The sequence below is a fragment of the Rhodnius prolixus genome, unplaced genomic scaffold (genome assembly GCF_049639745.1).
Source record: "Rhodnius prolixus isolate KJV_2025 unplaced genomic scaffold, Rpr scaffold_10, whole genome shotgun sequence".
Classification (NCBI taxonomy): domain Eukaryota; kingdom Metazoa; phylum Arthropoda; class Insecta; order Hemiptera; family Reduviidae; genus Rhodnius; species Rhodnius prolixus.
Window position 1 is genome coordinate 16,968,553 of NW_027411615.1, and position 27,470 is coordinate 16,996,022.

Here is a 27,470-nt window from a genome sequence, read left to right on the forward strand (position 1 = left end):
TAATGTTCTGAACTCCAGGTTTAACTTCCACTACAGGTTAGTAAGTGCTTTAGGCATCGAGGAGCACTTTCTTAGTGTTAACATGAGCATTGCAGTTTTAAGATTATTTGTACAGTTAAGGCTTGTTAGCAATAAATCTCCTAGTTTTTTCATAATGGGGAGAAAATTTAAATTTAAGCCAGAAAACCTCTGTTTTACCTGTTCCTTGTTTAAATCTGACACGTTAGAACACTTCTTAATAGAGTGCCCTTACTACAGTCCCTTAAGGTATCAGCATTTAAATAAATATACATTGGAAATAGTTTCTCTCCTGACTTTCCACTCTAAATTAGAGTTACAGAATTTGTACCTTTTTGTAACTCAAGCTTTGGAAAAGCGGCAAAAAGCAGGTGTTATTTTAGGGCTCAAGTAAAATTCAAAGTTGAGTTTATTAATTTAAGAAGGAAATAAATTGAAATAACAATAAATTTTAGAGAAAGGTATCATTTTATTATTGTTTATGTTTATATAATTATTTTTTTACATTATATTCATTTAATGTAGTACACTGAAGTTTATTTATGTTTAACCAACTCATTGCAAAAAGTTGTAAACTTATAAGCAATAAAGTTATTTATTTATTTATTAGTTTTTGTAACTTTAATCTCATATAGAGGGGCTTTTAATCAGTTTCTTTTAGTTACGGATTTACAGTTTTACATGAATTACAGGCACTTCTTGACTGTAAATAATGGGGCATTAAAATAAAGAATTTCTTTGTAATAAGGATGATAGTTAAAAAACCTCTGTATTCACATATTATTTTATGATATTCAATAACATTTAAATGTTTTATATATTTATTTTCACTTACTAAAAAGTAAATAAATAAATATATAATAACTTAACCTGTATTTGAATGAAAATGGCGGCAGTCCTATACAGGGTGACCAAAGTTATATGCTCCACCCACTTTTTTTTTTAACGGCGGGAAATTTCGAAAAAATAAAAAACACGTATTTAATCATTTTTAGTCTAGTTTATTTTCAGTGATTGACCCATTTTTTTAAACCCTTGTATCTCGAGATACAGCATCCAACTTTCGTTTTTCAAATGGAACGTTATATTTTTTGTTGCATATTTTTGTAGTATTTGATCTCCTAAAAACAACAAAAAAAAGTTTTTTGAAATCGGTTAGGTTTTTCAATAGTTATGGGTATTTAAAATATGAAAAACAAATTTCAGTTTACTGTCAAAATTACGTTATTTTTTTTAAAGAATCTATTCAAACTGGGCACAATCAACGGAAAGGCAAGCCAAAACTCCGGACTCCCGTGCTTTGCTTATAGCAGCACTTATGGTGGCGAAGTCAAGATCTAGGCAGGCTAGAGTTATTTGACGTTCAGGTTGTTTTTTCTACAAACGTTTGGTGTGGAGTTTTAGGAAATCAACTAATCGGCCCATACTTCTACAGTAAGAACTTAGCTGGTGCAAGGTATCTAACTTTTTTTAAGAGACATTTTGTCAGTTCTGCTTGAAGATGTTCATCTACAACGTCGGCTAGATATGTATTCTCAACAAGATGGTTGTCCGGCACATAATGCGAGAGTTGTTCGAGGTTACTTGGACAGAAATTTCCATGAAAAGTGCGTAAGGACTCATTGTCCCATCCAATGGCCACCTCGATCTCCGGACTTGACCCAAGTGGACTATATTTTGTGGGGATACCTAAAAAATAAAGTGTAAAGTATCCTTAATCCCGTGGCTTCAATCGATGATCTGAAACGTCGAATTACTCTAGCCTGCCTAGATCTTGACTTCGCTACCATAAGTGCTGCTACAAGCAAAGCGTGGGAGTCCAGAGTATTGGCTTGCCTATCCGTTGATTGTGCCCAGTTTGAACAGATTGTTTAAAAAAAATAACGTAATTTTGATAGTAAACTGAAATTTGTTTTTCATATTTTAAATTACCATAACTTTTGAAAACCCTAACCCATTTCAAAAAAAATTTTGTAGTTGTTTTTAGGAGCTCAAATACTACAAAAATATGCAACAAAAAATGTAACGTTCCATTTGAAAAACAAAAGTTGGATGCTGTATCTCGAGATACAGGGGTTTAAAAAAATGGGTCAATCACTGAAAATAAACTAGACTAAAAATGATTAAATACGTGTTTTTTATTTTTTCGAAATTTCCCGCCGTTAAAAAAAAAAGTGGGTGGAGCATATAACTTTGGTAACCCTGTATACTACGTACTGTATTTTAATATAATTCTATTCAATTTCGAACCTATCACATTTAAAATTCTTTTTGAAAAAATATCTTCACTTTAATATAAATGAAATTTTCATTTGTTTCAATAAAATTGAAATATACAATTTATTTCGGACAGGCTGAAGAGCCACAAAATTTGGATAAAAGAGCCGCATGCGGCTCGCGAGCCGCGGGTTGCCGACCCATGGTCTAGTCTAGACTAAAATAAAAGAACACTTCAATCCAAAATCCTCCTTACAATAGCTAATGCTTAAATATTTGAAGCAAATAGACGGTTACCCACTAATCGTAGGTTACCCTGTAAAATATCTGTTACATTTATTCATTTAATTAAAAGAGATTATTAAAATTAAAGTAGATTCAAAACGTGATTAAATAAGGTAAGAAACTAAACGATCAGTACATCGTGGAAAGAATGATTGTTAAAAAAGAAAATCACAGTTGGATGAACATTAAAGTGATAAAGGAAAAAAGGTAGAGATGGTAAAAAAAATGAAATAAAAAAAAACTGTACAAACGAAAGGATGTTCAAAGCCTTTCAGAGTGGAAGTAAGGAAGGACAAGGAAACTCAGAAGTAGTGTGAAAATATAATGGGAGATAGGAGAACTACAAAAAAAAAAGGAGTTGACACAGTGTGGCCACTACAGTCAACTTCCTTATATTCACACTAATGATGAGCTAAGTGAGCACTGAACACTTCCTTCCTAGGTAGTAAGTAATATTTTGAAGTTGAAAACTTAAAGGATACTCTCATGTATATGCAAGATGGAATAAATGAAGCTATTATGAGCTCATAAGGAAATATTCTTTAAGAGTCAGGAAACAAAAAAAAAAAGAAAGGATAATAATAATAACAATAAAAAAAAGAAACCTCTGAAGAGACAAAGCGACTAACTGGATGCTGGAGTAGATCTGAAATGTAACATTCATCACAAGCAGAAGCTACCATTAGTTGGTAATGCCGGCCGATAGAGGCGGGCCAGGTGTTCGCTACGACCTGCCGTCTCCACTAATGTCTATGCAAATTGCTAGCATTGTGCCACAGTTACACAATCACTTCTTATTACACTTCTGGTTCTTTCCCTTTTTTTCTATTCCTTTATCCAGGAGTTCCTTTCTATTTTTTTTATTTCGTTTCTTTCACCTGCACCCATTTCACCCATTACCTGTTCACTAACTCCATAACAATACATATAACACGGGTAATTTCAGTACAGAGATTCACTATTGCTTGCTACAAAATTCTCTCTCTTCACCACTCAATTGGAACCATTTTTTTTTTTTTTTTCTTCCTCAACCTCTTTCTCATTTCATCTCAACTTCTATCTCTTTTTGACTCTCACACTTCCTTTCCAAGAACCAGAACATCTAATCCTATCTTTACCACCCTGTAGGAATATAGTAGTACAACGACCAACTACCGACTAAAGCTTTATAAACCCAAAGATGGTAAAGTTCGTCGTGATTTTGAACTTGTATCCAAGCTAGCGGATGGATTGGGTAGTAAAACTTTTAGATTTCAAAGTTTAATACAGTAGATGTTCTTACTTTATTCAATTCTTTAAGCAAAACCAAGTCTTTTCAAACTAAATGGGAAAAGTATTTACTAAGAAACTTTCAGTAATTCTAATGGGGTTCACGTAATCTATTTATACGATTGAATTTATTCTCACCAGTATGTTTTTTAAACATTCGAAAGATAACTTGGACCAAAATGGTTCATTCCACTCCTTATGCTCTTTTGCGATTTAGAAAATGTTGAAATTTTGCCCAATTTTCGATGTTGTGTTTTCATTAAGGAACTGCATCATTTCAAACAGCTAAGCTGCGTTAACCTGTTAAGTGTGTTTAACGTGTATACACGTCAAACCAAATCTCTATTACGGTGCGTTTGAAGTGTATACTCGTTTTGAAAAATATAAAATTTGTTTAAAGTACTGCACACTTGAGTTAGATTCTACGAAATAGCCTCCTTAGGATAGACTATGCAGGGTGAACCAGTAACTAATGTCCATAGGCCTACTGTGTGTAGTACATCTACAGTGGAGTTCAATGACGTATTGACCAACTTCATATTTTCCTCTGTTCTTCAGTGACGTCACTTTTAAGTTTTTTTCTAAAATCATTACTTTTTTGCAATAAAAATGTTATTACTCAGAAAGTTTTAGTCCGAATTCGATTCTGATGACACGGATAGAAAAGAAGATAAATTTTCTAAAAATTAACACCATTTCGAAGCATAAGTTATTCTCCAAACAGCCTCAATCTTCCTCCGAATGCTGAAAAAATAAGGGCCTAATGAGTTTTCTTAAAAATTTCGATTAATTTTATTTTCCCAGTTTCCGGAGGAAGATTGAGGCTGTTTGGAGAATAATTTTTGCTTCCAAATGGTGTCAATTTTTAGGAAATTTATCTGTCTTTCTAACCGTGTCATCAGAATTGAATTCGGACTAAAACTTTCTGAGTAATAACATTTTTATTGGAAAAAAGTAATGATTTTAGAAAAAAACTTTAAAGTGACGTCACTCAAGAACAGAGGAAAATATGAAGTTGGCCAATACGTCATTGAACTCCACTTTAGATGTACTACACGCAGTAGGCCTATTGACAATACTTACTGGTTCACCCTGTATACATGAACTAGATTAAATCGTTGTTACGTATGTCACATATTATTATATAAGTCGTTAAAAACATGTTTATTAATAGTTAAAGCAAAACCCAAAGTACTTTTAATTGCTTGAATTTTGAAAAATGTCCACTTGTCATAAGGGAAAATGTCATAAGGGATGGTACCATTGGCCAGATCGCATACCCCCTCGTCAGCTAGACCGATGATGTAAGAGGGGAGCGCGGTCTGCATCCGATAGCCTAGGCTCCACCCTGCCTTGCAATGCAAGATATGTGTGTGGCAGCACGATAGGCCAATAGGGTACCATCCCAGCTCTAGTGGCCTTTGTATGAGAAAAGAGAAAATGTGTGCGCTAATGGCCACAGACATCGATGCGCCGGAAAAAAAAAATACAATAAGAATATTATTTGGTGGGATGTTTCCTTTATCTTACCAATAGAACTGCGGTGGGTGTCAGCCAAATAATAAGTGGTTGGTACATTTTTGGTCTCCACATTAGAGATTGGGAATTACGCACACAAATAGAAGCTCTCAACCCTTGTACAATGCCATTTTTTTTACCTTAGATAGAGATTCAGACCTCAGTACGAGCATGATTTCATTTTGCACAGAATTCAAAAAAGCTCTTTTCTTTCCTGTAAAAGCTCTTGCGTCCCTAGTTAACTGGAGCAATGCATACGTGAAGCGGTGCAAGATTTTGAAAGAGCACAGAATGCTCTGTAATCTCAAGCCCGAGAAATTGTAGAAAAAGTCGCTTGCAGTGACTATTACGACTATTGTAAACTTTTGATTGCTTTGCCCTGCGTTCGACGTGTATACCACGTCATTGTCTGATTTTAATTCCGCACACTGTGGCGGGGTTTTTTAAAACTAAATTCCACGCTTAACTAGTTGATGTTTTCATTTCCAGACTGGTGTTAGAAGAACCTAGAAGTTAGGAAGAGTTGATTGCTATTAAATATATTCTTATGATCTCTGTACCGGATCTTGAGGGATTTCGACAAAACGAGGAGGTGGACAGGTTAGCCAAATCTAGACCCTTACTCACCCTCAACTTATCGGTGCGGTACCAGCCAATATCGTTTATCGCATGCATTTAGAACTTTTAAGAATATACAGCCTCGCTTTATTCATGAATTAGCTCAGTTGGCTTACCAGTCCAAAATATTGATTCAGAGCCCGTCGAGGATTCTTAGTAAGTTGCTGTGGGTTCTCTGACGAACTTTTCTCAGATAACTGGTTTATTCACTCTCTGTGCTTTGTGGTTGAAGGATACACACTTTTCTGAAATGCCGTTCATGCTCTATCCTTTCTGTAGATATTAGAGACGAAGGAGGTATAACACAAAGCTCGCAAAGCTTAAGATGTATTGGTGGATTCAATTCCCGGCCTAGGCCTTGTATTTAATGGTTAATAAAAGAAATTTATAATAAAGTATCTTTGCTAGTTGCCTCCGTCGTCCACAAACCCTAATTTGATAGATGAACGTATAGCCTGGCTGGGAAAATAGATTTCTTTACTTTACTTACAGCTCACTGTCCGCAGATGGACAATGTTGTCTGAAACGAGAGAACACTTGTCTGGCAATGCACTGAAGAAAGCTCCGGGGCCAATACCCTAAAAGTTGAAGGGTTAAATACAAAGATAAAGAATAATTAGATTTAAAAAGAAAAAGAGTGTAGATTCTACTTGGTAAACAAAAAATAACTAAAAATAGACTGTACTCGTATCATTAGACTTTCTACTGAGGAAGATATTGCGACCATTGTGTTTTAAGAATTATCAGGACTTCGGCGGGTTGATTAGATTTAGGTTTTAGATTGCATATAAGGACGGCATCCATAAGGTTAGGAATGCAGGCAGATACTACCCATTGTTCCCCCGTCCAACCCTCATCTGTGGCGAAGCGTTAATTAGAAATCCATCCAACCGAGAGAAGCTGGATGATTCTAGAATACCGTCCACTAGTGGGTATTATACTAGTGGAGCTTGGAGGCGGGTAAGCCAGGAGACGTGACGGTCTATTCTCTCCGTGCTTTGAATGAACTTAGAGAATTCGTTTAATTTAAAGACGGGCATCCTCAAGGTTCGGAAATCTTTACCTCTCCGAAGACAAGAAATTTGATTCTAGCATAAATACAACAATCGTTCACAGTATGACACGCACTTTCATTCGATTCCTAGATATTATTACAAGTTGGTGATTGGGTAAGGCCATAATTGAATATGCTAAAGTAGCGTATCAATTCAACAAATCTGGTGAGCTGTCTGTCGAACGGTGGTGGCAGGGAGTCGTTAGTTCATGTCACCATTTACGGAGCATTTTTGTTATCAGAATTTAATTTTTAATTGAATTTCTTTTGAATTTATTATTTAGTTGAGAAACACGAATTATATTGAGAACAATATTTAGTTTTAAGCAACTTAGAGTTGTCTAGGACTGACGGTAAATACTAAGTGGAAAGTGCTTTTTGTCGAGATAATTAGTGCTGGTATTGTCAATAATGCTTTTCTATTCTATTCAATTGACACTTTGAGTAGCTGGCGGATCCGAGACCTGATAAAATAAAACAGAGTCAGCTTAGTTAACCAAGAGTCTCTCTGGACTGCCACGGTCGACGTACGATCTGGTACAAGTAGCAATGTTTTAGTGATAATATGTAGTTATTGAGATACTGAAGGTTAAATTGAGTAGGTTATGTAGACCGATCAAATTTCAAACGTCATTATCTCTTTTTATATTGTTCTGATTTTAATGAATCCTTTAATGACTTCTTCCGGTGCTCTTTTAAAATTCACTACTCTGTTTGACTCTGGTAGGTTACAGGCAGTACAGGAGTCATTGTAACCAATGAAGCCCCACACTGCGCTGCCTTTCGGCGTATAGAAATTTACTACATTCGTACGAGACTTTTGTTAAAATGTAATTTACTTTGGCAGGTGTAAGCGACTCCGGAAGAAGCCGGATTAAGATCACATCGTACAATATGGTTGAAGAAGGTAAATGGGAAAGTTTTATAGAACGAAGGATTTTGGATTTTGTGGGAGTTCACCTGTTAATTTCACTTCTTGATTTCATCGGTCACGCGAAAATAGCTTAATAACTTACTTAGTATTTCGTTGAAAGTTTTGGCCCAGTTTCTGGCGAACAGAAGCTAAAAATAGTGACTACTTATTGGGTGTATAAAATGATAATAGTATTATTTTCATTTCTTCCAAACAATATTCTTTTTCGAAATATTTTTTTTTTTAGAAAACCATGGCTAAGAGTTAAAATGTTTTGGAACTTCAAATTTGATGCTGATTAGAACTTTCAGAATTACAATCTGCTGAGTTTTCACATTGGATTATTAATTTAAAAACGGTCATTAATATGTACATATTTTTAAGAAAATCTATCTTTACAAATCGAGTACGAATTTTACAATCTTTAAACTAATCCGTTCTCATAATTTTATCTATAACTTTTAAAATTTATGTAAAAATACTCGTATTATTAAAAAGTACTTTTGATAATCGATTAATATTTTATATGAGCGTATACAAGATGAATTAATCGAAAGGATTAAATTCAAGTGTTCTTCAGTATTCAAGATATTGTTCCATTGCAGTTCGATAACTGGTTTGTTGTTCTAGTTCAGGTGTGAGCGAATACACGCAATGTTCAGCTGTCCTGCTAGCCCTTTGTTAAGTACGTGACTGCACGTTATTCATTTATTAACCTTCGCCAGCTGTCTTTAATTACGTTTACCATAACATTTCTTGTATTTTTGTCTGCCTTTTCCACATTTTTACTTGTTACTGAATAACATTCAGTACATTCTCTTATTGTACTAGTAGTAAAGTGAAGTAATGCCTATTTTTTCAGACGAGCTTTACGTCCAACTACTAGTTAGGTGTCGTGGACGGTGGCGACTAGCAAACAAACTTTACTGTAAATTTCTTTTATTGGCCATTAAATAAAATACAAAGCCTAAGACCGGGAATCGAACACAGTACCACAATGCACCAAAATACAGAGGTCTCACCTCTAACCGCTCGGCTACCGTGGCGCCTACTGTACTATAGTATGAGGAGGTATTTTAATCGTACAGCTTTTCGATTTGTAGCTACCGCCGGAAATATTCGTTCTGAGGGCCTTTGGTTACCAAAAATTGGTTTTACAAAATGGTTCCTTTCTCTCTGTTTGAATATGAGTGTGTTTATGTTAATTCCTAACCTTTGAAATATGGAAGATACATAAATAATTCAGAAGAAGCTGGTACAAAGAAAGACCAGATTTATCTCAGAAATATGACTGTAGTATTGAAGACATTGGACAAGATAATGGTAGAATGAAAGAGCTGGTCTGCCGGATTGGTACTTCTTACTCGCAACACAGGTTGAAATTGACATCTCGATCACAGTATCTCACTTTATGTAGTGAATTGTCGTTAGGAGAGAGTTCTCGGACTTATGTAACTTAAATAAATTGCTTTATATAAGAATGTTATTTCGGATGAGGTGCCAATTGTTACTAACCAAAATTACAAACCGTTTTCTTTGTACTCGTGCGGATTTTGTACAAGTGCAATCTTTGTGAAAGAGTATATCACATTTTAGCTGTGTGTTTTGTGTTAAATGAGTATCGCTGCAGGTGTTTGTGAAAAGCCAATTGACAAGGGAGAAATGATAAAAATTGGTACCATCTATTTGAAGTACGTGACCAAAGCAGTCGTTTACAAAAAATTTTTAACCAACCATTTTAACCAATAGATCTTTTCATAAATTTTAAAATTTCAAAATTATTTTCTAATTTTAATTACAGAATTTATTCTTCTACTTTTGTAGAAAAAGGTAACTTGGCAGTCGGACAAATTGTTCCTGATCCTTAGCAGTGTTTACGCTTCTTATTCCTTAATTTGTAAGTCTTCTTTTATTTTTGTTTTAATGAAACTAATTCTATTCAACTCTATCCCACCATAACTCAAAAATAAAGACAATAATCGCTAAAATTTGAAATTCTATATTTCGGTAATGTTTTGAATGTGAATGCAATAAGAGTTTGGTCAAAATCAATTAACCCTAAACACTGCAATGAATCATTTTGTCAGATTTAATATTTTCTCACGACTAATATACAACAGGGTACTCAAACCGATCTTGAACTATAGGGTTCAACCAAACATTCAAATTCACAAAAATTACAGTCCATTCAATCGTATGTACACCGTCAGATTGCTAATCCTCCATTTTATGTTTTTAACTGTACCCTCCATTACGAGACCTCAAGATCTCGTATGTAACTGACAAATCTAAATCTAAATAAAGCAAAATTCTTTGACTCTCTTCCATTCTGTACAAATTCTCTTACTCAAAATCTTGCCTCCACAACGATTCTAGATCGTCCTCCACGACGATTGAAACGCTGTTGGCCTCCGTGACTATCTCCAGTAATGTAAGAAACTCCAGCGAGAGTGTGGCCGGTAGGCAGCTTCTCTCCTCAAGCTGATCCAGTCATGAAGTCTTCTTCTATCATATTTACTGATTACATTTTATTTATTTATTTATTTTAATTTGTTAAGCTTTTTGGCCCTACAAATGGGGCGAAAGAATTTTGGGCCGCAGGAGAGGATGGTGCTAAAGTGTCAGCAACTCTCTCCCCTCCGTCGACTGTAGTCGATGGTCAAATGGTTGGAGAGGGAAGTTGTGCTCCAGTGTCCCGCGGCTCCATACTGCTTACCCGGGAAGCGGTATAGGATGTAGCGGGGGGAGGAGGTGCCATCCGAGTACGAGGGTTTTTTTAGTGACGAGACGGCGCTAAACTTCTTGAAATGTCCCCTGAACACTATCCGTATGCGTGTTTCTACCAGTAGCTAAGTCTAGATAATGTAGCTAATACTCTGAATGGTTTAAATTGGGCTTCTCAACTAAAATCCATATTAGTGGAAATTGGAGCACATAATATTTGGATTCATTAGAATGCAATTGAAATTAGACAATCTATTCGAAGTCTGTTAGAAAAGTATGCCAATCACTGTATCAGTAGAGATATTGACAAAGTTTGTATTTCTAGATACAATACGTTATTTAGATCCATGAATACTTTTGGAGCTGGAGAAGAATATCTAAAATACAGAGTAAACATAATTAAACAAAGAATAGTCTGTCAAATTAGATCTTTTCGTAGATTGTGAATAGCAAATAATTTTATATATACCATTTAAAACGCACCAATCTCTAATAACTTTTTAGGAAAGCGGAAATCCTGGAAAACCCCTTTAAAAAACTATATTTTTTGTTCTACAATAGTTTTCAAATTTTCCACCCCCGATGCTGTATCTTCATTTTTGGCGGAGTTACGGCCAATAAACTGATCGGTGTTTCATAAGGACCACTGGTTTTGACAATGATCTTGAAAACTACATAAAACATTGTGAAAAATGACGTTGACCTTGTTTCGATATCCCTAATATTTGTCGAGAATTTAAGATCAAACTTACAATTTTATCTATTCGTGATCGGTTTTCAATTAATGTTAATAACACTGACTAAATGTGCCACTGAAAAGAATTTTCTTAATTTCGAGGTTTTTTCGAAAACTGCTACAATGATTTTATTTGAACTATGTATAGTTATTGTAATCACATAAGTCTATAACTTTTACAAGAAACATTATTCCCGGAATTTCGTTAAAAAGTACTTCTGAGGAAGATGGTGGCTAGACAGATTCCAACCAATAGATTTGTGGCTCTCTGAGGAAAAAGAGAAAAAAGTAAATATATTGTTACTGGGGACTCCAGAATGTGGATTTCATGGAATACAGTATGTTTCCATATCTATTCTATTCTAAGTTTGTTCTGTTTAATTCATCAAGTTAAAGAAGGTCCCTAAGTTCTTTATATTAAATCGATGCTATGTCAAAGCTAAAGTTGTTTATCGTCCTTCATTGTATGAAAGTTGGGTGGATCAAAATATAAATATATGTGGCACTTAAGAAGTTCTGCAGGGCTATTTATTTCTATCAAGACTTCAGGTAGGAGTGACTTTAGGTTGGAGAACTGGGTTGAAACTGTATATAAACAATGTCTTAGTGTGTCGTAAAGTTACTTCTATCCGTGCCGATCTTTGCTTTTACAGAAGAGAACAATAGCAGTAAGGCGGAAGGATGTTACACACAGGATATATCTGATTGGTCATTTACATAAAGGAAATATAGATTTGGATATGTTTGCTGCGAAGTGGATAGAAGGAAACATGAAGATGTTTTAGTTTGAGTTGTAGTTAAGGGAGAAAAGAGTGAAAACCTCTGGAAGACATTGGAGTAGGATAAGATGAGAAAGGTTGGGAGAAAGGTGAGAACAAAAGGTAGCTCATGCAAGTCAATGGATGCAGCGAAGTGGCACCGTCGTCACTATAGATGTTCTATAGTTGGAGGGAGGTATAGCCGGGTACTGTCACTGACAATCCCTAGGGCATCACACTCTTAAAGCCTCCATTTCTTCTCTCATCATCCGCTACTGTCTTCCTCTTCGTGTATTTACATAAATTGTCGGGGTCGTATATGCCGTTATACTATTGTAATACTCCGCTAGTTGTCTTCATCGTGTCATACCCACACATTGGCCTCATATACACCATCTCCGTAACCTTTACATACAATTTCCAATTTCTTTTTTTTATCAATATACATACATCGAACAATGTATCGATTTTGTTTGAAAATGTTCTTGCATCTACATGATAATTCTAGAATTGAAGCAATCGTGAACATATCGTTTAAAAGGAAAATTAAGAAAAAAAACTATATTTCACTTTAATAATTTTTTTTTTTTTTGGCATTGGCTTCCGCCATACAGCCAGCATCGTCTAGGTGCTTATCACTAGAATATCACTCACTCTCCATTCTTACCTACAAATACATTCGCTTCACACATTCATCCCTCTACTATATACAACTATTTACATAAACTACAACTAATGGATGGATCAGTACTCCATATTCCTGCCATCCTCATAGCTTAACCGAAATTAAAATCACGTAATCCTTCTGTAATCATTTTCTTGCATTCATTCTATAACTTTTAAATACACTCATATTTCTTTGCTACCTCTTCTACAGATTTAAGCACATAGATGTTGGTGGAGAATGTCTTCGTAGCGAAATGATGCATCTAAATACCTGTATAAGTCGTCAAACATTCGTTCCCTTTCTACCACATAACGTGGACATATCATTATTGTATGTTTGAAATTCTCCTCCTCATTGCAATCTACGCAAAGAGGAGAGGACCTTTTGTTGATCCTGTGAAGATACGATCCACACACCGCGTGGTTCACTCTCAGCCTGCTTATTGTGGTAACAACCCATTTATTAGTGACAGTTCCCTTAAACCATGGTTGTCTAGGTAACTGATCTACCATAGTTTTATAGAATCTCCCTTTATTACCATTATTGTAATCTGTCTGCCATTTTTGTGCCGCTTTTGCAATTAACTTTAATAATTAATAACAATTATTAATTACAAATTTACCAGTTCATAAACGGATCTTTATGCCAAGTGTTCAAATGGACAACTAATATTTTTCTCTTAAAATTAAAATCTCTACCAGATGTCATCGCTATGGTGTTTTACCCGCCTGAAAAAATAAGCGTTTTTATACTTGACTTCTTTTATTTTTTTTAATTTACAGCGCCTCATCATATGAAATTAATGTCGCCCGGAGCTTTTTCGGTTTCCGAGCAGTATTCTACTGTTTTCTAAAACATTGACAGTGTGCTGTGAGAAGCTCCAAGAGAAAAACTTTACCGAAAATGGGCAAAAACGACATTTTCAGAAAATGTTCTTGTTCTTGTTAATCTTCTTGCAAATATCTTTATTGTAAAACGTAGCGCCTAAACGCGTGAACCGATTTTCATGAATGAGGTGTCATTCGATTGCGGAATTTCATGTAAATATGCCTTTTAGGCACATCTCCTGGGGCACACCGGTTAGCCCCATGTGTCTACCCCTTTTAAAACTATTATTATTATTAACTCTGTAAATCTTAAGAGGGTAGTTTGAAAAGTCCGTGCAAAGTCAGAGAGATAGCACCATTGGCGCGTATCGAGGTTATGTTTAGTTAGTAGCATCTCTTGGAAGAACATACACCAAGTTTCAGCCAGATCGGTCTATTTCTTAGTGTTTGGCATTCGTTTGAATCGAGGAAGTCGAGTGATTTTCAAAAAATGGACGAAAAAGAATTTCGTGTGTTGATTAAACACTACTTTATGAAAGGCAAAACGCCTCAGGAGACTAAAGAGAAGCTTGATAAACATTATGGTGACTCTGCACCTTCGATTAGAACAGTTTATAAGTGGTTTCAAAATTTTCGGAGTGGCCATATGGGCACAAGTGACGCTGAACGTTCTGGACGCCCTGTTGAGGTTACTACTCCAGAAATCATTGATAAAATCCATGATATGGTGATGGATGACAGAAGAGTGAAGGTGCGTGAGATTGCTAGTGCTGTGGGCATCTCGAATGAACGGGTACATAATATTTTGCATCAACATTTGGACATGACAAAGCTATCCGCAAGATGGGTGCCGCGATTGCTCACGCTTGACCAAAAACGAAATCGTGTAAAGTGTTGCAAGGACGGTTTGCAGCTGTTCCAGAAAAATCCGCATGACTTTAAGCGTCGTTTCGTCACTGTGGATGAAACATGGATACATCACTACACTCCTGAGACCAAAGAATAATCTAAACAATGGGTTACCAAGGGAGAATCTGCACCAAAAAAGGCGAAGACCGTTCCTTCGGCCGGAAAGATTATGGCGACTATCTTTTGGGATTCGCAAGGAATAATCCTCATCGACTATCTGGAAAAAGGTAAAACTATTACAGGTGCATATTATTCATCGTTATTGGACCGTTCGAAAACCGAACTGCAAGAAAAACTCCCACGATTGGCCCATAAAAAAGTCCTTTTCCATCACGACAACGTACCAGCTCACACCTCAGCAGTTGTGGTCGCAAAATTAATGGAAATAGGGTTCCAACTCGTTTCACATCCCCCCTATTCTCCAGACTTGGCTCCTTCGGACTACTATTTGTTCCCCAATATGAAGAAATGGCTGGCGGGAAAAAGATTTTATTCAAACGAGGAGGTGATTGCAGAAACGAATGGCTATTTTTCAGACTTGGACAAATCCTATTATTCGGAAGGGATCAACAAACTAGAGCAGCGTTGGACGAAGTGTATAAGCCTAAAAGGAGACTATGTTGAAAAATAAAAAAGGTTTACCCCAAAAAATTAAGTAGTTTTTATTTTTGCACGGACTTTTCAAACGACCCTCGTAGGTCGATTTTGTGAAAATTTGGCAGAAAGAAGTGATTAGAGCTGCCTGTGACATCAATTCTAAACATTATTAATGTCAAGTTAATTCGGTAAATTTACTTAAATGATAAAATTTGAATAAAACACATTAGCTTTTTTGAACGGATCTAAATGGCTGGAATAACGAACTGAATTATGAATGAAATTTTAGGTACTAGCTTGATTTGTGTACCTTTTGTCGTTTAATTAACCCTTATACTTAAATTTTTGAACTGTAAGGTTTTGTTATGGAAGTAGTCTTCAAAATTATTATTAATTTACTACAAGTCAACAATCTCTACAGGTTTTTTGAAACAAGGTTTCTTTTTGCCTGAAGTGTAAAGTCTGCAGTTAAATAAATAATTTTATTTCGGTAGTTTTCTAATCGCCATTATCTAACGGCTTCAAAAATCCCAAATATTTAAGATTAGATTGGTAGAAGAAAAGTTCATTACGGTACTGTAAATATATTTGTAAGGATTTTGAGAAATAAATTATTATAAAATTCGTATAATTTCCCTAAATTTGTTTATTAAAACGTTTAAGAAATTGGCGTTTTCATAAGAAAGCACAATTAATTGTCTACGATATATATATACATATATACTTATGACACATGGAAGTCCACTTTGACACTGCTGGAGGCTTTTAAATCCGCCATTACTGTTAGGATAAATTGTGGTGAATATAAATTTATCACAACAGATCCTACATAATCTCTTAACACCTCTCTTCCAAAAAGGGTTGACATACACACCGGTTAAATCCCTGGGGTACATCTTCTATGTAACTAGCCTATTTCCTACAATATTATAAGTTTTAATATATTTATAACTTTTTTCGTAAATAGCTAATGAAATTCGGCACAAGTTTCGACATGTTTTGTCCTTTTTCTTAATAATTAATTATTATCTTGACGAGATTATATAGATGGCAGTCTTCATCTACTTTTTTTGCACACTTTCTATTGACTGCAGATCTTCAGCGTCAATGGCAGATGAGTGAACAAACTATTTTGGATGTTTAATTTAAGGTGGATACCCGTAGCCTTACCATCCTAATAACTGCATTTTTTTCCACGCAAATTATAGAAACCTAATTTGAATTAGTGCATTTTTGAAGCTCAATATCTCCAAACTATAGAGTCTATTAAAAAAGACGCACTTCTTAATTTAATAGACAAACATAAAACTATGAAGTTTTTTTTTAATTTTTGAATTACGTTGCGCAGATAACACTTTTATAAAATAGTGTCTCAACTTTTTCACGTTCAACAATTAATGATAAATCAAATATTAGTCTTTATAATTGATTTGTGTTTTTAAGATATTAAAAGCAACTAACTTAAACTTACTAAACGGTTTGTAATTTAAGTTTGTAATAATTGGCATCTCGACCGAAACAACACTCTCACATGCAATTGATTTATGTTACTTAAGTAGGCTCTCCCCTAACGACAATTATCTATATACAGAGAGATTCTGTAATCGAGATGTCAATTTCAACCAGTGTTGCAAGTAAGAAGTATCACTCCGGTAGACCAGGGTGCCGAGCTCTTTCATTCTACCATTATCTTGTCCAATGTCCTCAACACTGCAGTCATATTTCTGAGATATATCTGGTCTTTCTTTGTACCAGCTTCTTCTGAATTATTTATATATCTTCCATAATTCAAAGGTTAGGAATTAATATAAACACACTCATATTCAAACAGAGAGAAAGGAACCATTTTGTAAAACCAATTTTTGGTAACCAAAGGCCATCAGAACGAATAATTCCGGCGGAAGCTACAAATCGAAAATCTGTACGATTAAAATACCTCCTCATACAGTAGGCGCTACGGTAGCCGAGCGGTTAGAGGCGAGACCTGTAAAGCTAATATGTATTGTGGTACTGGGTTCGATTCCCGGTCAATAAAAGAAATTTACAGCAAAGTGTGTTTGCTAGTCGCCTCCGTCCACGACACCTAATTGGTAGTTGGACGTAAAGCCCGACTTAAAAAATTGGCAATTACTTTACTTTACTTACTTACTAAACCTATATTTTATCTTCATTTAACTTATATACATATATCATAATGGAAGGTTACAATAAATATCTTTAAATTTTGTTTAATTTTCTGTTACAGGTTTCGTGGATGCGAAGAAAAGATTTGCACATAATATCAACGGGCAATTTCATGTTCACAGCTGATTCCAGGTTCTATGTAATTCACCCAGAACATGATCCAGCGCAATGGACATTACAGTTAAGAAATGCTCGTTTAGAAGACGAAGGTTTATACGAATGTCAAGTTAATACTGATCCAAAAATGAAACGATCAGTATTGTTAACAGTTGCTGGTGAGATATTTATTTGTTTTTTACAGTATATTATCTTAATTTTTTTTTTCTTAAAGCGACTGTTTAAATCTTTAACCGTTGAAGGTTAATTTTGCATATTTATTAACCTTCTTTTTCATTTAACCTATCTGTGAGGATTCTTTCGATATCTGCACATTGATCTAGTAAAAAACACGTAAATTTACAATTTAATATACTTTACTCGTCACTAAATTCTTGTTTGTTTTTAGAACAACTTCATCTTTATTTTATTTTCATAGAAGCTCCATCATGTTTTCTCAAAACGTTGGAAGTCCATGCGATCACGAATTCATTTTTTACCTTTCCTTATTACGAGGTGTGGCTATTAAATAATGAGAATGATGCTGCTACAGAATAACTATGCATGCGCCAAATCCTAACGACCGACATCTGGGCAGCGTAAAGCCTTCTCTTTCTATTGCAGCGTCTCACGTATTTGCAGAGAAATCTTTCTGACCGGAACTGTCGTTTGTGTAAGAGGTATTAATTTCGTTTTGCCGAAAACATGATACTACACATGTAGTAGAGCAACGAATTGTCGTGAAATTTCACATGATACCGGGTAAAACCGCTACTGAAACTTATCTTTTATTAAAAGAAGTTTAAGGGCGATGAATGTTTATCACGTGCACAAGTTTTTGAGTGGTTCAAGCGTTTCCAAGATGGCCGAGAAGACGTCGGAGATGATGACCGCCCGGGTCGCCCTTCCACGCCCAAAACGGATGAAAATATCCGATTATAATTAATCAACATTACTACCGTGAGGTGCTTGCTGAACTCCGTGAAAGAGTAAGGAAAAAAACGACCCGATTTGTGGAAGAACAAGTCATGGGTTCTCGATCAAGACAACGCGCCGGCTTATACTGCATTGTCTGTCAAGACGTTTCTAGCCAAATACAACATCCCAGTTTTAGGCCATCCGCTTTATTCGCCTAACCTGGCCCCCATGTGACTTTTATCTGTTTCCCAAAGTTAAATCAGCATTGAAAGGAACACGATTTCAGTCCGTTGAAGCTGTGAAAGAAAAAGCGGCACGCGTCATGCAGGAGCTCTCAGAAAAAGCCTTCCAGCACTGTTTCGAACAGTGGTAAATTCGCATGGAGCGTTGTAGGGATAGGGGAAAGGTGTATATTGAAGGTGATAATAACTAAATATGTATAAATTTATAGTCTCGTTATTTAATAGCTACATCTCGTATTTTAAGTAGGAAAAATATTGGGATAATGAAAACTTTTTGAAATTACTTTTTTACTGTAAATATCAGTTTTTACTAATCCTCTGAGTCCAAAAAAAGTGTTTCTCTTCATTTAGTGGACAGCAACCACACAGATGGCGTAAAAAAAAATCCAACCGTAATATAAAATTAAATTAGGGTAAAACTTTGTTCTCAAAGTTGACAGTATTACAGAATGTTTTTGCTTGAAATTAAAGTAATTATAAATTTATGGTTTCCATAATTGGGCAATCCAAGTGTTGACGATTTGAAAAAAAAAAAAAAAAATCTTGATTTAATTTCAAATTAAGTGTTCATTCATTAAGTAAATATCACCACACTACAAATCTCATCCGGCTGAAGAATGACGTAGCTGTTGAGTGGCAAATCGTTGAAACAGCGAGAAGAGCCAGAGCTTTTATATTAGAATTTACAAAGCAAAATTAACAATTAAAAATTTAACTTGTGTACTCCTTTCTGAGAGTATCTTATTAATTATTACTTGTGTAAACTAGGAAGGAATTAAAATAACAAAAAAGACTGCTCTGATGAATTCTTCGAAGTAAATCGCTGGAAGTCTTCTTTTTTTAATAAATTACGAAAAGTAAGTATTAACGCTAAATCTGGGTGGACTTCGAGTGATTACGTTTTTATGTACTTTACTAAAATGTGTAGCTTACCTAAATTATTTTGTTGTAGAAGAGATGTAAGTTACTAGGGTGTTTCAAAAAAATGTTGACTTTTAAATTTTAAAGAGCGCCGGGCGGAACATCAAAGTTCATTTACTATCAATTTCAAATTATAAAAATAGATGCAAAATATTGCCTAATTTAGAAGTTTTAGTAACCAAAATTATTTGTTTTGTTTTTTTTAATTTGTTTATTTATTTTGCAACTGTACCTAGTACAATAGGCAAAAGAGATGAGAGATAAGGGATGGCGCAAATGCACATGCACGAATATATATGTGTGTACATACATATACGCCAAGGGCGTGAGTGGAGTGAACGACGACCATCCAGTGATGGAAGCCGTTAGTTCGCCAGATTGGCAAGCTTACGTACGCAGCAACCATCCTAGGAGGTCGGCGTTATATGTTGAGATGATCGCGTGGCCACCGCCGCTTTAGTCTGCGCTGTGGATTTGAAGGAAGTGTTGTAGTAGACATGTTGTGGATCAGAGGGTTGTAATGACTGTGTAGATTTGAGTGGAATTTTGTGTAGCGAGATTGGGGCTATTTCAGAGACGAGAGGAATATTTAGATCAGAGTGTATAGTATGATTGGAGACGTAAAAGAGAGCGTTAACTACGAGGGTCGTTTGAAAAGTCCGTGCAAAGTCAGAGAGATAGCACTACTGGCGCGTATCGAGGTTATGTTTAGTTAGTAGCATCTCTTGGAAGAACACACACCAAGTTTCAGCCAGATTGGTCTATTTCTTTGTGTTTGGCATTCGTTTGAATCGAGGAAGTCGAGTGATTTTCAAAAAATGGACGAAAAAGAATTTCGTGTGTTGATTAAACATTACTTTATGAAAGGCAAAACGCCTCAGGAGACAAAAGAGAAGCTTGATAAACATTATGGTGACTCTGCACCTTCGATTAGAACAGTTTATAAGTGGTTTCAAAATTTTCGGAGTGGCCATATGGGCACAAGTGACGCTGAACGTTCTGGACGCCCTGTTGAGGTTACTACTCCAGAAATCATTGATAAAATCCATGATATGGTGATGGATGACAGAAGAGTGAAGGTGCGTGAGATTGCTAGTGCTGTGGGCATCTCGAATGAACGGGTACATAATATTTTGCATGAACATTTGGACATGACAAAGCTATCCGCAAGATGGGTGCCGCGATTGCTCACGCTTGACCAAAAACGAAATCGTGTAAGGACGGTTTGCAGCTGTTCCAGAAGAATCCGCAGGACTTTAAGCGTCGTTTCGTCACTGTGGATGAAACATGGATACATCACTACACTCCTGAGACCAAAGAACAATCTAAACAATGGGTTACCAAGGGGGAATCTGCGCCAAAAAAGGCGAAGACCGTTCCTTCGGCCGGAAAGATTATGGCGACTGTCTTTTGGGATTTGCAAGGAATAATCCTCATCGACTATCTGGAAAAGGGTAAAACTATTACAGGTGCATATTATTCATCGTTATTGGACCGTTTGAAAATCGAGCTGCAAGAAAAACGCCCACGATTGGCCCACAAAAAAGTCCTTTTCCATCACGACAACGCACCAGCTCACACCTCAGCAGTTGTGGTCGCAAAATTAATGGAAATAGGGTTCCAACTCGTTTCACATCCCCCCTATTCTCCAGACTTGGCTCCCTCGGACTACTATTTGTTCCCCAATATGAAGAAATGGCTGGCGGGAAAAAGATTTTATTCAAACGAGGAGGTGATTGCAGAAACGAATGGCTATTTTTCAGACATGGACAAATCCTATTATTCGGAAATGGATCAACAAACTAGAGCAGCGTTGGACGAAGTGTATAAGCCTAAAAGGAGACTATGTTGAAAAATAAAAAAGGTTTACCCCAAAAAATTAAGTAGTTTTTATTTTTGCACGGACTTTTCAAACGACCCTCGTATTATTCTTAGAATTTTTGATTGTAAGATCTGAAGTCGGTTGATGTTCGATTTTGACGTTAATTAATAGAAATTTTTCAAAAATGTTTGTTTTTCTTAATATTTTTTTAACGAAATACATCTTCTTTAATTATTCATAACTTTGGAAAAGAAATGGCCTATAAAATGATTCCAACTGCATTGTCTTTATAGCAAATTATGTTTAAATAGACTTTGTACAAGTACATGTTTTGCTAATAATTTGAAAAGATACAAAACATTTAATAAGGATTTTTTTTATAAAAAAAAAGCAAAACAAAAATTTTTTGATCAATGGTATCGACCTCTAAATATTAATCGATTTCGCTCTAATACGGACGAAACTTTTTGTTTTTAAATGAACTTTGATTTTTCCGTCCGGCGCTCTTTAAAATTTTAAAGTCAACATTTTGTTGAAATACCCTAGTACGTTAAGTACTTAATAATTTTGTTAAATCAATTTTATTTAATATTAAAAAACTATACTTAACAAAATATTATTAAATTAGAAGTTTTAAATTTACTTTTGTAAAATAATGGGAATCACTGCAGGTTAGGGTCCAAATAATGGAATAGTAGTAGTCAGTTGCGGAGGTCAGAATTCCCTGACAGTCTGTTGAACAGAAACGAAACGCTTATTATTAGGATACATAACGGTTAGCCTTTTTAAGAAGGGAGTTATTTTTTATTTACTATGTAATGTGAGCTGCTGATGCCCGAATGGAGTTACAATCTTAATCTTATTTCATTAGTTGACTTTTAATTAATAATTAATTTTTTTGTTTACTCAGTTTTAGACCCTCCTGAAGTTATGGAACTATCTCTTAAGGATGATTCCAATGCTTGTAAGTTATATTTTTGGAGTGTTCGCTTTTTCAGTGTGTTTTTGTTTTTATGGCAAATTAATTTGAAGAGTTCTTGAGCCAAGAAAAAAGAAAAGCTATTACGCATTTTTGTGTTTCTGTTTTCTGTTTTGTGTTTTGAGTTCGTGAACAAAATCACGGTAATCTTTCTTTGCTTTTAATTTAGATTATCAGCGCATTTGTTTTATGTTTTCTAATAACCTGAGATTGGCGATGAGTTACTTTATTATTTAATGATTTACATCAACGCTTTTATCTAATTTTTTGCAAGTTTAATATCAAATCGTCAAATTAAATAAAATGTTCTGACTTTCAATATCTTTTTAAAGTTTAAATAAAACGAATATATAGTTTTCGTGACCGCAAATTGTTAAACTTAGGATGGAAGATTTGCGAGGAATCGGTCAAATAATACAACTCGTCTTTTTGCCAACGTTTCGACAAATATATTGTCCTCTTCAGGGGCCTGGATATTACAAATACAAAACACTTTATAGAGTCAGTAACATAGAAAAAACAGTAAAAATCAGTAATACAAAAATAAACAGTAAAATACAATAAATTCTTTATAATTATTGAAACTTAAGTGGCTCCGCGTAACTCAACCAACTCGGGCAATATATTTGTCGAAACGTTGGCAAAAAGACGAGTTGTTTTATTTGACCGAGTCCTCGCAAATCTTCCATTCTAAGTTTAAAACACTCAGAAATAATGGAAGCGATAGAATTGTGCGTGCTTCTGACGTTAAACGATATTTGTAAGTTGAAACTCTATCTTTTCGTCAGCCTTTACCCCCCTAAATCTTTTAAAAGAACTCAAATAGAATTTCAAAAATTTACAAAACGTAGAATATTGCTCATTTTTTTCAGGTGGGGCCCCATCAAATCTCTTGGACAAAAGAGGGTGAATAATTGCCTATTTTTTCAGATGGGCTTTACGTCCAACTACCAAATTAGGTATGGACGGAGTCCACTAGTAAACGTACTTCGATAATAAATTCTCATCCTAACAACCAAATAAAATTTACAAAGCGTAGACCTGTGATTCGAGCTCAGAACCACAATACTTCTTACCTAAACGAGCCTCGCCCCTAACCCTCTCGGCTATCGTGGTGCCTAAGGTTAGACAATCCATGTAAAATATCATTCAGAGATTGAAGAGAAATTATTGCCATTTCTAGCCTTTTTTATCTGTTCTAGCCAATCTTCTGACTGGTCATACTAAGAACCTGAACTTTGATTAACACTTTGCACATTGGTTTTGATTACAAAATATTTTGACATTTTTATTCATTTACAAGGAAGTTTAACAATTTAAAAACTGTGTTAACTTCATACCTAAAAGGCTAACTGTTATTTTGTATGGTAGTGACTGTTCAATTAACTGTTTCTTAATTAAAAAAAAGTCTAGTGTTTTTCCTGACATGGTCTAAAATATGAATTTCCCCGTGTTGTGAATTTTAAAATATTAGCGTCATCATGGTTCCGTATTTTAGTAAAATTGAATTCAAGCATAAATACTTAATTTCAGATTGTAATAATTTATTGTTTTCTATTAAACAATGTGTAAAAGTAACAATTAGGTATACAAACAACAAACAGTTAACTATTACGTTCAGACACACAGTTTTTAATCAGCTGCCATATTAAATAAAGTGCAATCTAAATCGTAATCAATAACAATGTGCAACTTCCATTATTTAGCGAAACTTCTGAAAATAATGGAGTTCTTAGACAGAATGTTTGGCTGAAAAAAGAAGAATAAAAAACAGAAATTAGCCATAGTTTTTCTTCCCTTCAGATAAACAATTAGTAACCTTCTCCCCAAATAATAATAATTTACAATTCTTTATCATATTCATTTGAATTTTCCTTTTAAACCACCGATCATGTGTGGAGAGGAATTTGACTTCAAATTATTAAGTCTGTCAAATTTAATAAAATTTCTCAGCTAGCTTAAGAATATAATATTAATAATTCTTGGCAACATTATTGTTCAATATACATCTTCCATCAATGCTAACTCTCCATTAATCTGCCATTAAATTTAATCGATTTATTGACAGAACTGTTGGACTGAACTCTATTACAGGCTTAGAGAGTGGCTTTGAAAGCTCTTATACTTACTGAACTTAATAATGTACCACTTCAACATTATTGAGTAGTTACATTATTCATAATTCACTAAACACCACTGATGATTTGTCTCTGCATTAATGTTAACGTTATTATTTGTACACATTTCGCAAACCATGTAACTAAAAATATTGGTAAACATCAATAAAATTTGTTTCAGTTAAATATGTAGTAGAGGAGAAGGTGGTAATTTGGGACGGGATTGGAATTTGGGACACCCCTATTTTTGTGAAACCAGTAGTGGCTATCTGTTAGTTTTTGGTGCCTTACTACTCTTTGGGGTAGGCTTTGTCTGCTGTCGCGTCAATCGAGTGGCAGCTTTGTCCAAGAGAGGACCGTGTTGATTTTGTCAATGCTATAAAGTTTTCTTAAGGTTGATTTTCCCTCTGCTTTTGGTCTTTTAGACATTAAAAATGTAGAGTTTTAATTGCCAGTATTATGGATTTCAAATATGAATGTAAATTGGGGAAAAAAATGAGGTTATATTGTACGCGGTGTATGGTGGTATTATGGGAGACCGTTATCCCATATTACAACCTCGTTAATCGTCTGCCGAACAAGTGTGAAAAGTGGCACTGAGGACGAAACTAGTGTCTTATAAAAAATTGTCTACAGGGTCCTATAAAGGGCCTAAAAAGATCATTTCAAAGATTTCTTTACGTTTCTTTAAACACTCATTACACCCTAATTTTTATCCTTAATGTACGATAATTGTGTAAAATATAGTTTTGTGGCATATTTAAGGCTTATTTTTACAATTCATGGAGAAACGGAGAACATTAACTATAATTATTATGTGTGTCCCCATATTACGACCACACTTTCTGAAAACCCAATACGACAGACTTTTTCAGTGTAACTCCAGACTCCTTGCTGTGATCCACTCAGAACTCCAAACTTACAAAGACATATAATGTATGTCTATGATTTTACTTCAGAGTAGATTTTAAATTCAGTAGTGTTCAAAATATGCAAGGTGAAAAAAAGAATGTCCTATATTACCACCTTCTCCTCTAACATAAATGGAAAAGTTTTAGTGAATAAAAACTAGAAACTATGATAAACATTGAACTACAAACTCTACGTACACATAAGTAAATTTTAGTGACTCAAAATTAGAATTATTGTTTTCCCAAAGTTACAGTAAGATAAATAGATGCAATTTTGGTACACTCTAGCAGCCAAATTAATAAGGACAAAGTATCACCAGGATATTTTGTTTGTATTAAGTTATAATAATAATAATAATAATTGTCATATGAATAAACGGGCTTTCCTTTTAAGGAACGAATGTGTTAACAAATAACGTATTAACCCAATAATTTTTTTACAAACGCAAAGTAAATCAAATTTCACGCTGAATTTCTAACAAAAGTTTCAGTCTTTTATAAGTCTTTTGGTTTGCCTTTGGCTCGCAAGCCAGGTTAGCCAGGAGGTTATCAGCTCTCTGTATCTGAGGAGGCACCTTTGAAGGCACAGTACATGCTTCACAAGTTGAGTAAAGTGCATTATTTGATAAAATAAGGAATAAGTTTGATCCTTTACATGAAAGATATTGATCACTTAAATATGTGGCAGGAGGTTTCCAATTTTTTTTTTTTTTTGGTAATTAAACGCAACTCTCCCAAAATTACTAAATAATTATTAAACCTTCTTGTTTGTAACAGATGTAAAATTAATTTTTAGTCATTTTGTGTATGTTTGAGAACATATAAAGCTCTTAACACTTGATTTTTCTTAGAAAAATCACTTGGAAAACGACTTATTTCTTGATATTAAGAAAAATACTAGCTTTACTGCCTTGGCAATATTTTTAGTAGAAAGGGGATGAAAAAATACATAAAAATAACCTATCGCGTGCTCTTCTTTCTCTTTGATAACAAGTTAAAAAATTGAAATACGATTAATAAATACCAGATTTTGAAATGGCCTAGCACCTTTAATTTTGAAGAAATCGAATTGCGGTTTCCGGTTTCTTTCATAACTTTTTATACTCTTTAAAACTGCTTATATGAAAAGTGGGGTCAACCGCAAACCCTCACTTTTGGTCGCGCATCAGCCGCGTATGTGGGCAGGAATCTAAAATCAAGTCACATATTCTGAAACTAGAGGTGACGGGCAACAAATTTTTCCTCTACCATTTTTCGCTCAGATCAACCGTTTAAGCATGAAATACATTTGAGCCGTCTTAAAATGAACATTCTGTATACGTGTTAGGTACATTTAAAACTAAATTGATCTTTCAAAAACGAGGGTAATATAGAACAACTATACACTTCTCCTGTTCACACCCAAGGGTTCTAATAGAATTTTCAAGAAAAAATGTTGTTGGTACGATGGATAGAGAAACCGTGCATTTGGGTGGACACCATTTTGTATCTTATGTTATAATTCAAAATCACTAAAGTTATTATTAATAAAGTGTGGTAATTATAAGTGATCTTTTATTTATTAATAAAATAAATTAATTGCCCAATCACAGCAAAGATAAGTTTATTGGGAAACTTGGAATTATCTTAATGCAGTTAACGTCATAATGCAAGCTTTAATGGTCGATATTGCAATTCACAGATCGGCTTTCAAATTCTTCAGTTAGTAGTGTTGACGTTATAGAATTCAATTGGTTCATCTTTGACCAATCATTGCTGCGATGTTACAAATCTTCATATGGTTGCTCTCTGCGTAACTTTTAGCGAACTGTCTTATAGTTACAATCTCAAGCAATTAGCTGGTAAAAATAACTCTTTCCTTGAAAACGTAGATAATATCTATAGCCTAGAAAAAGAAAAAAACAATATTTTACTAGTAAATCTTTTAAATCTTACGTTTTACTGTATCTGGCCATATCGAATATGGCGACGGGCACAAGTGGTATGAACAATTGATGTAATCTGTACTGAATCTTGAAAACTACACGGAAGTCTCCTGGGGGTGTTTTTTTATTCCAGCACCCCTACCAACCCCACACTAGAAAAGGAAGTGAAGTCACACCTTGCTCACTGTCTCCATTTTTTCCCCCTCCATCTGGGGAACTGAACTTCTATATATTCACAACTTACA

The 27,470-nt window shown here is 34.8% G+C and overlaps 1 protein-coding gene across 2 annotated transcripts in view; it reads left to right on the forward strand.

Moving 5' to 3' along the window:
- Nucleotides 1-27,470, forward strand: part of LOC141457220 (zwei Ig domain protein zig-8-like) — a 275,027-nt gene that overhangs the window by 222,339 nt on the left and 25,218 nt on the right. The window contains exons 3-4 of one of the 2 annotated variants that reach the window (XM_074133885.1): nt 17,356-17,569; nt 22,204-22,257. In XM_074133885.1, coding sequence (XP_073989986.1) covers nt 17,356-17,569; nt 22,204-22,257 — 268 coding nt within the window. The remainder of the gene's footprint in view (nt 1-17,355; nt 17,570-22,203; nt 22,258-27,470) is intronic. The other variant, XM_074133886.1, reaches the window with a different exon arrangement.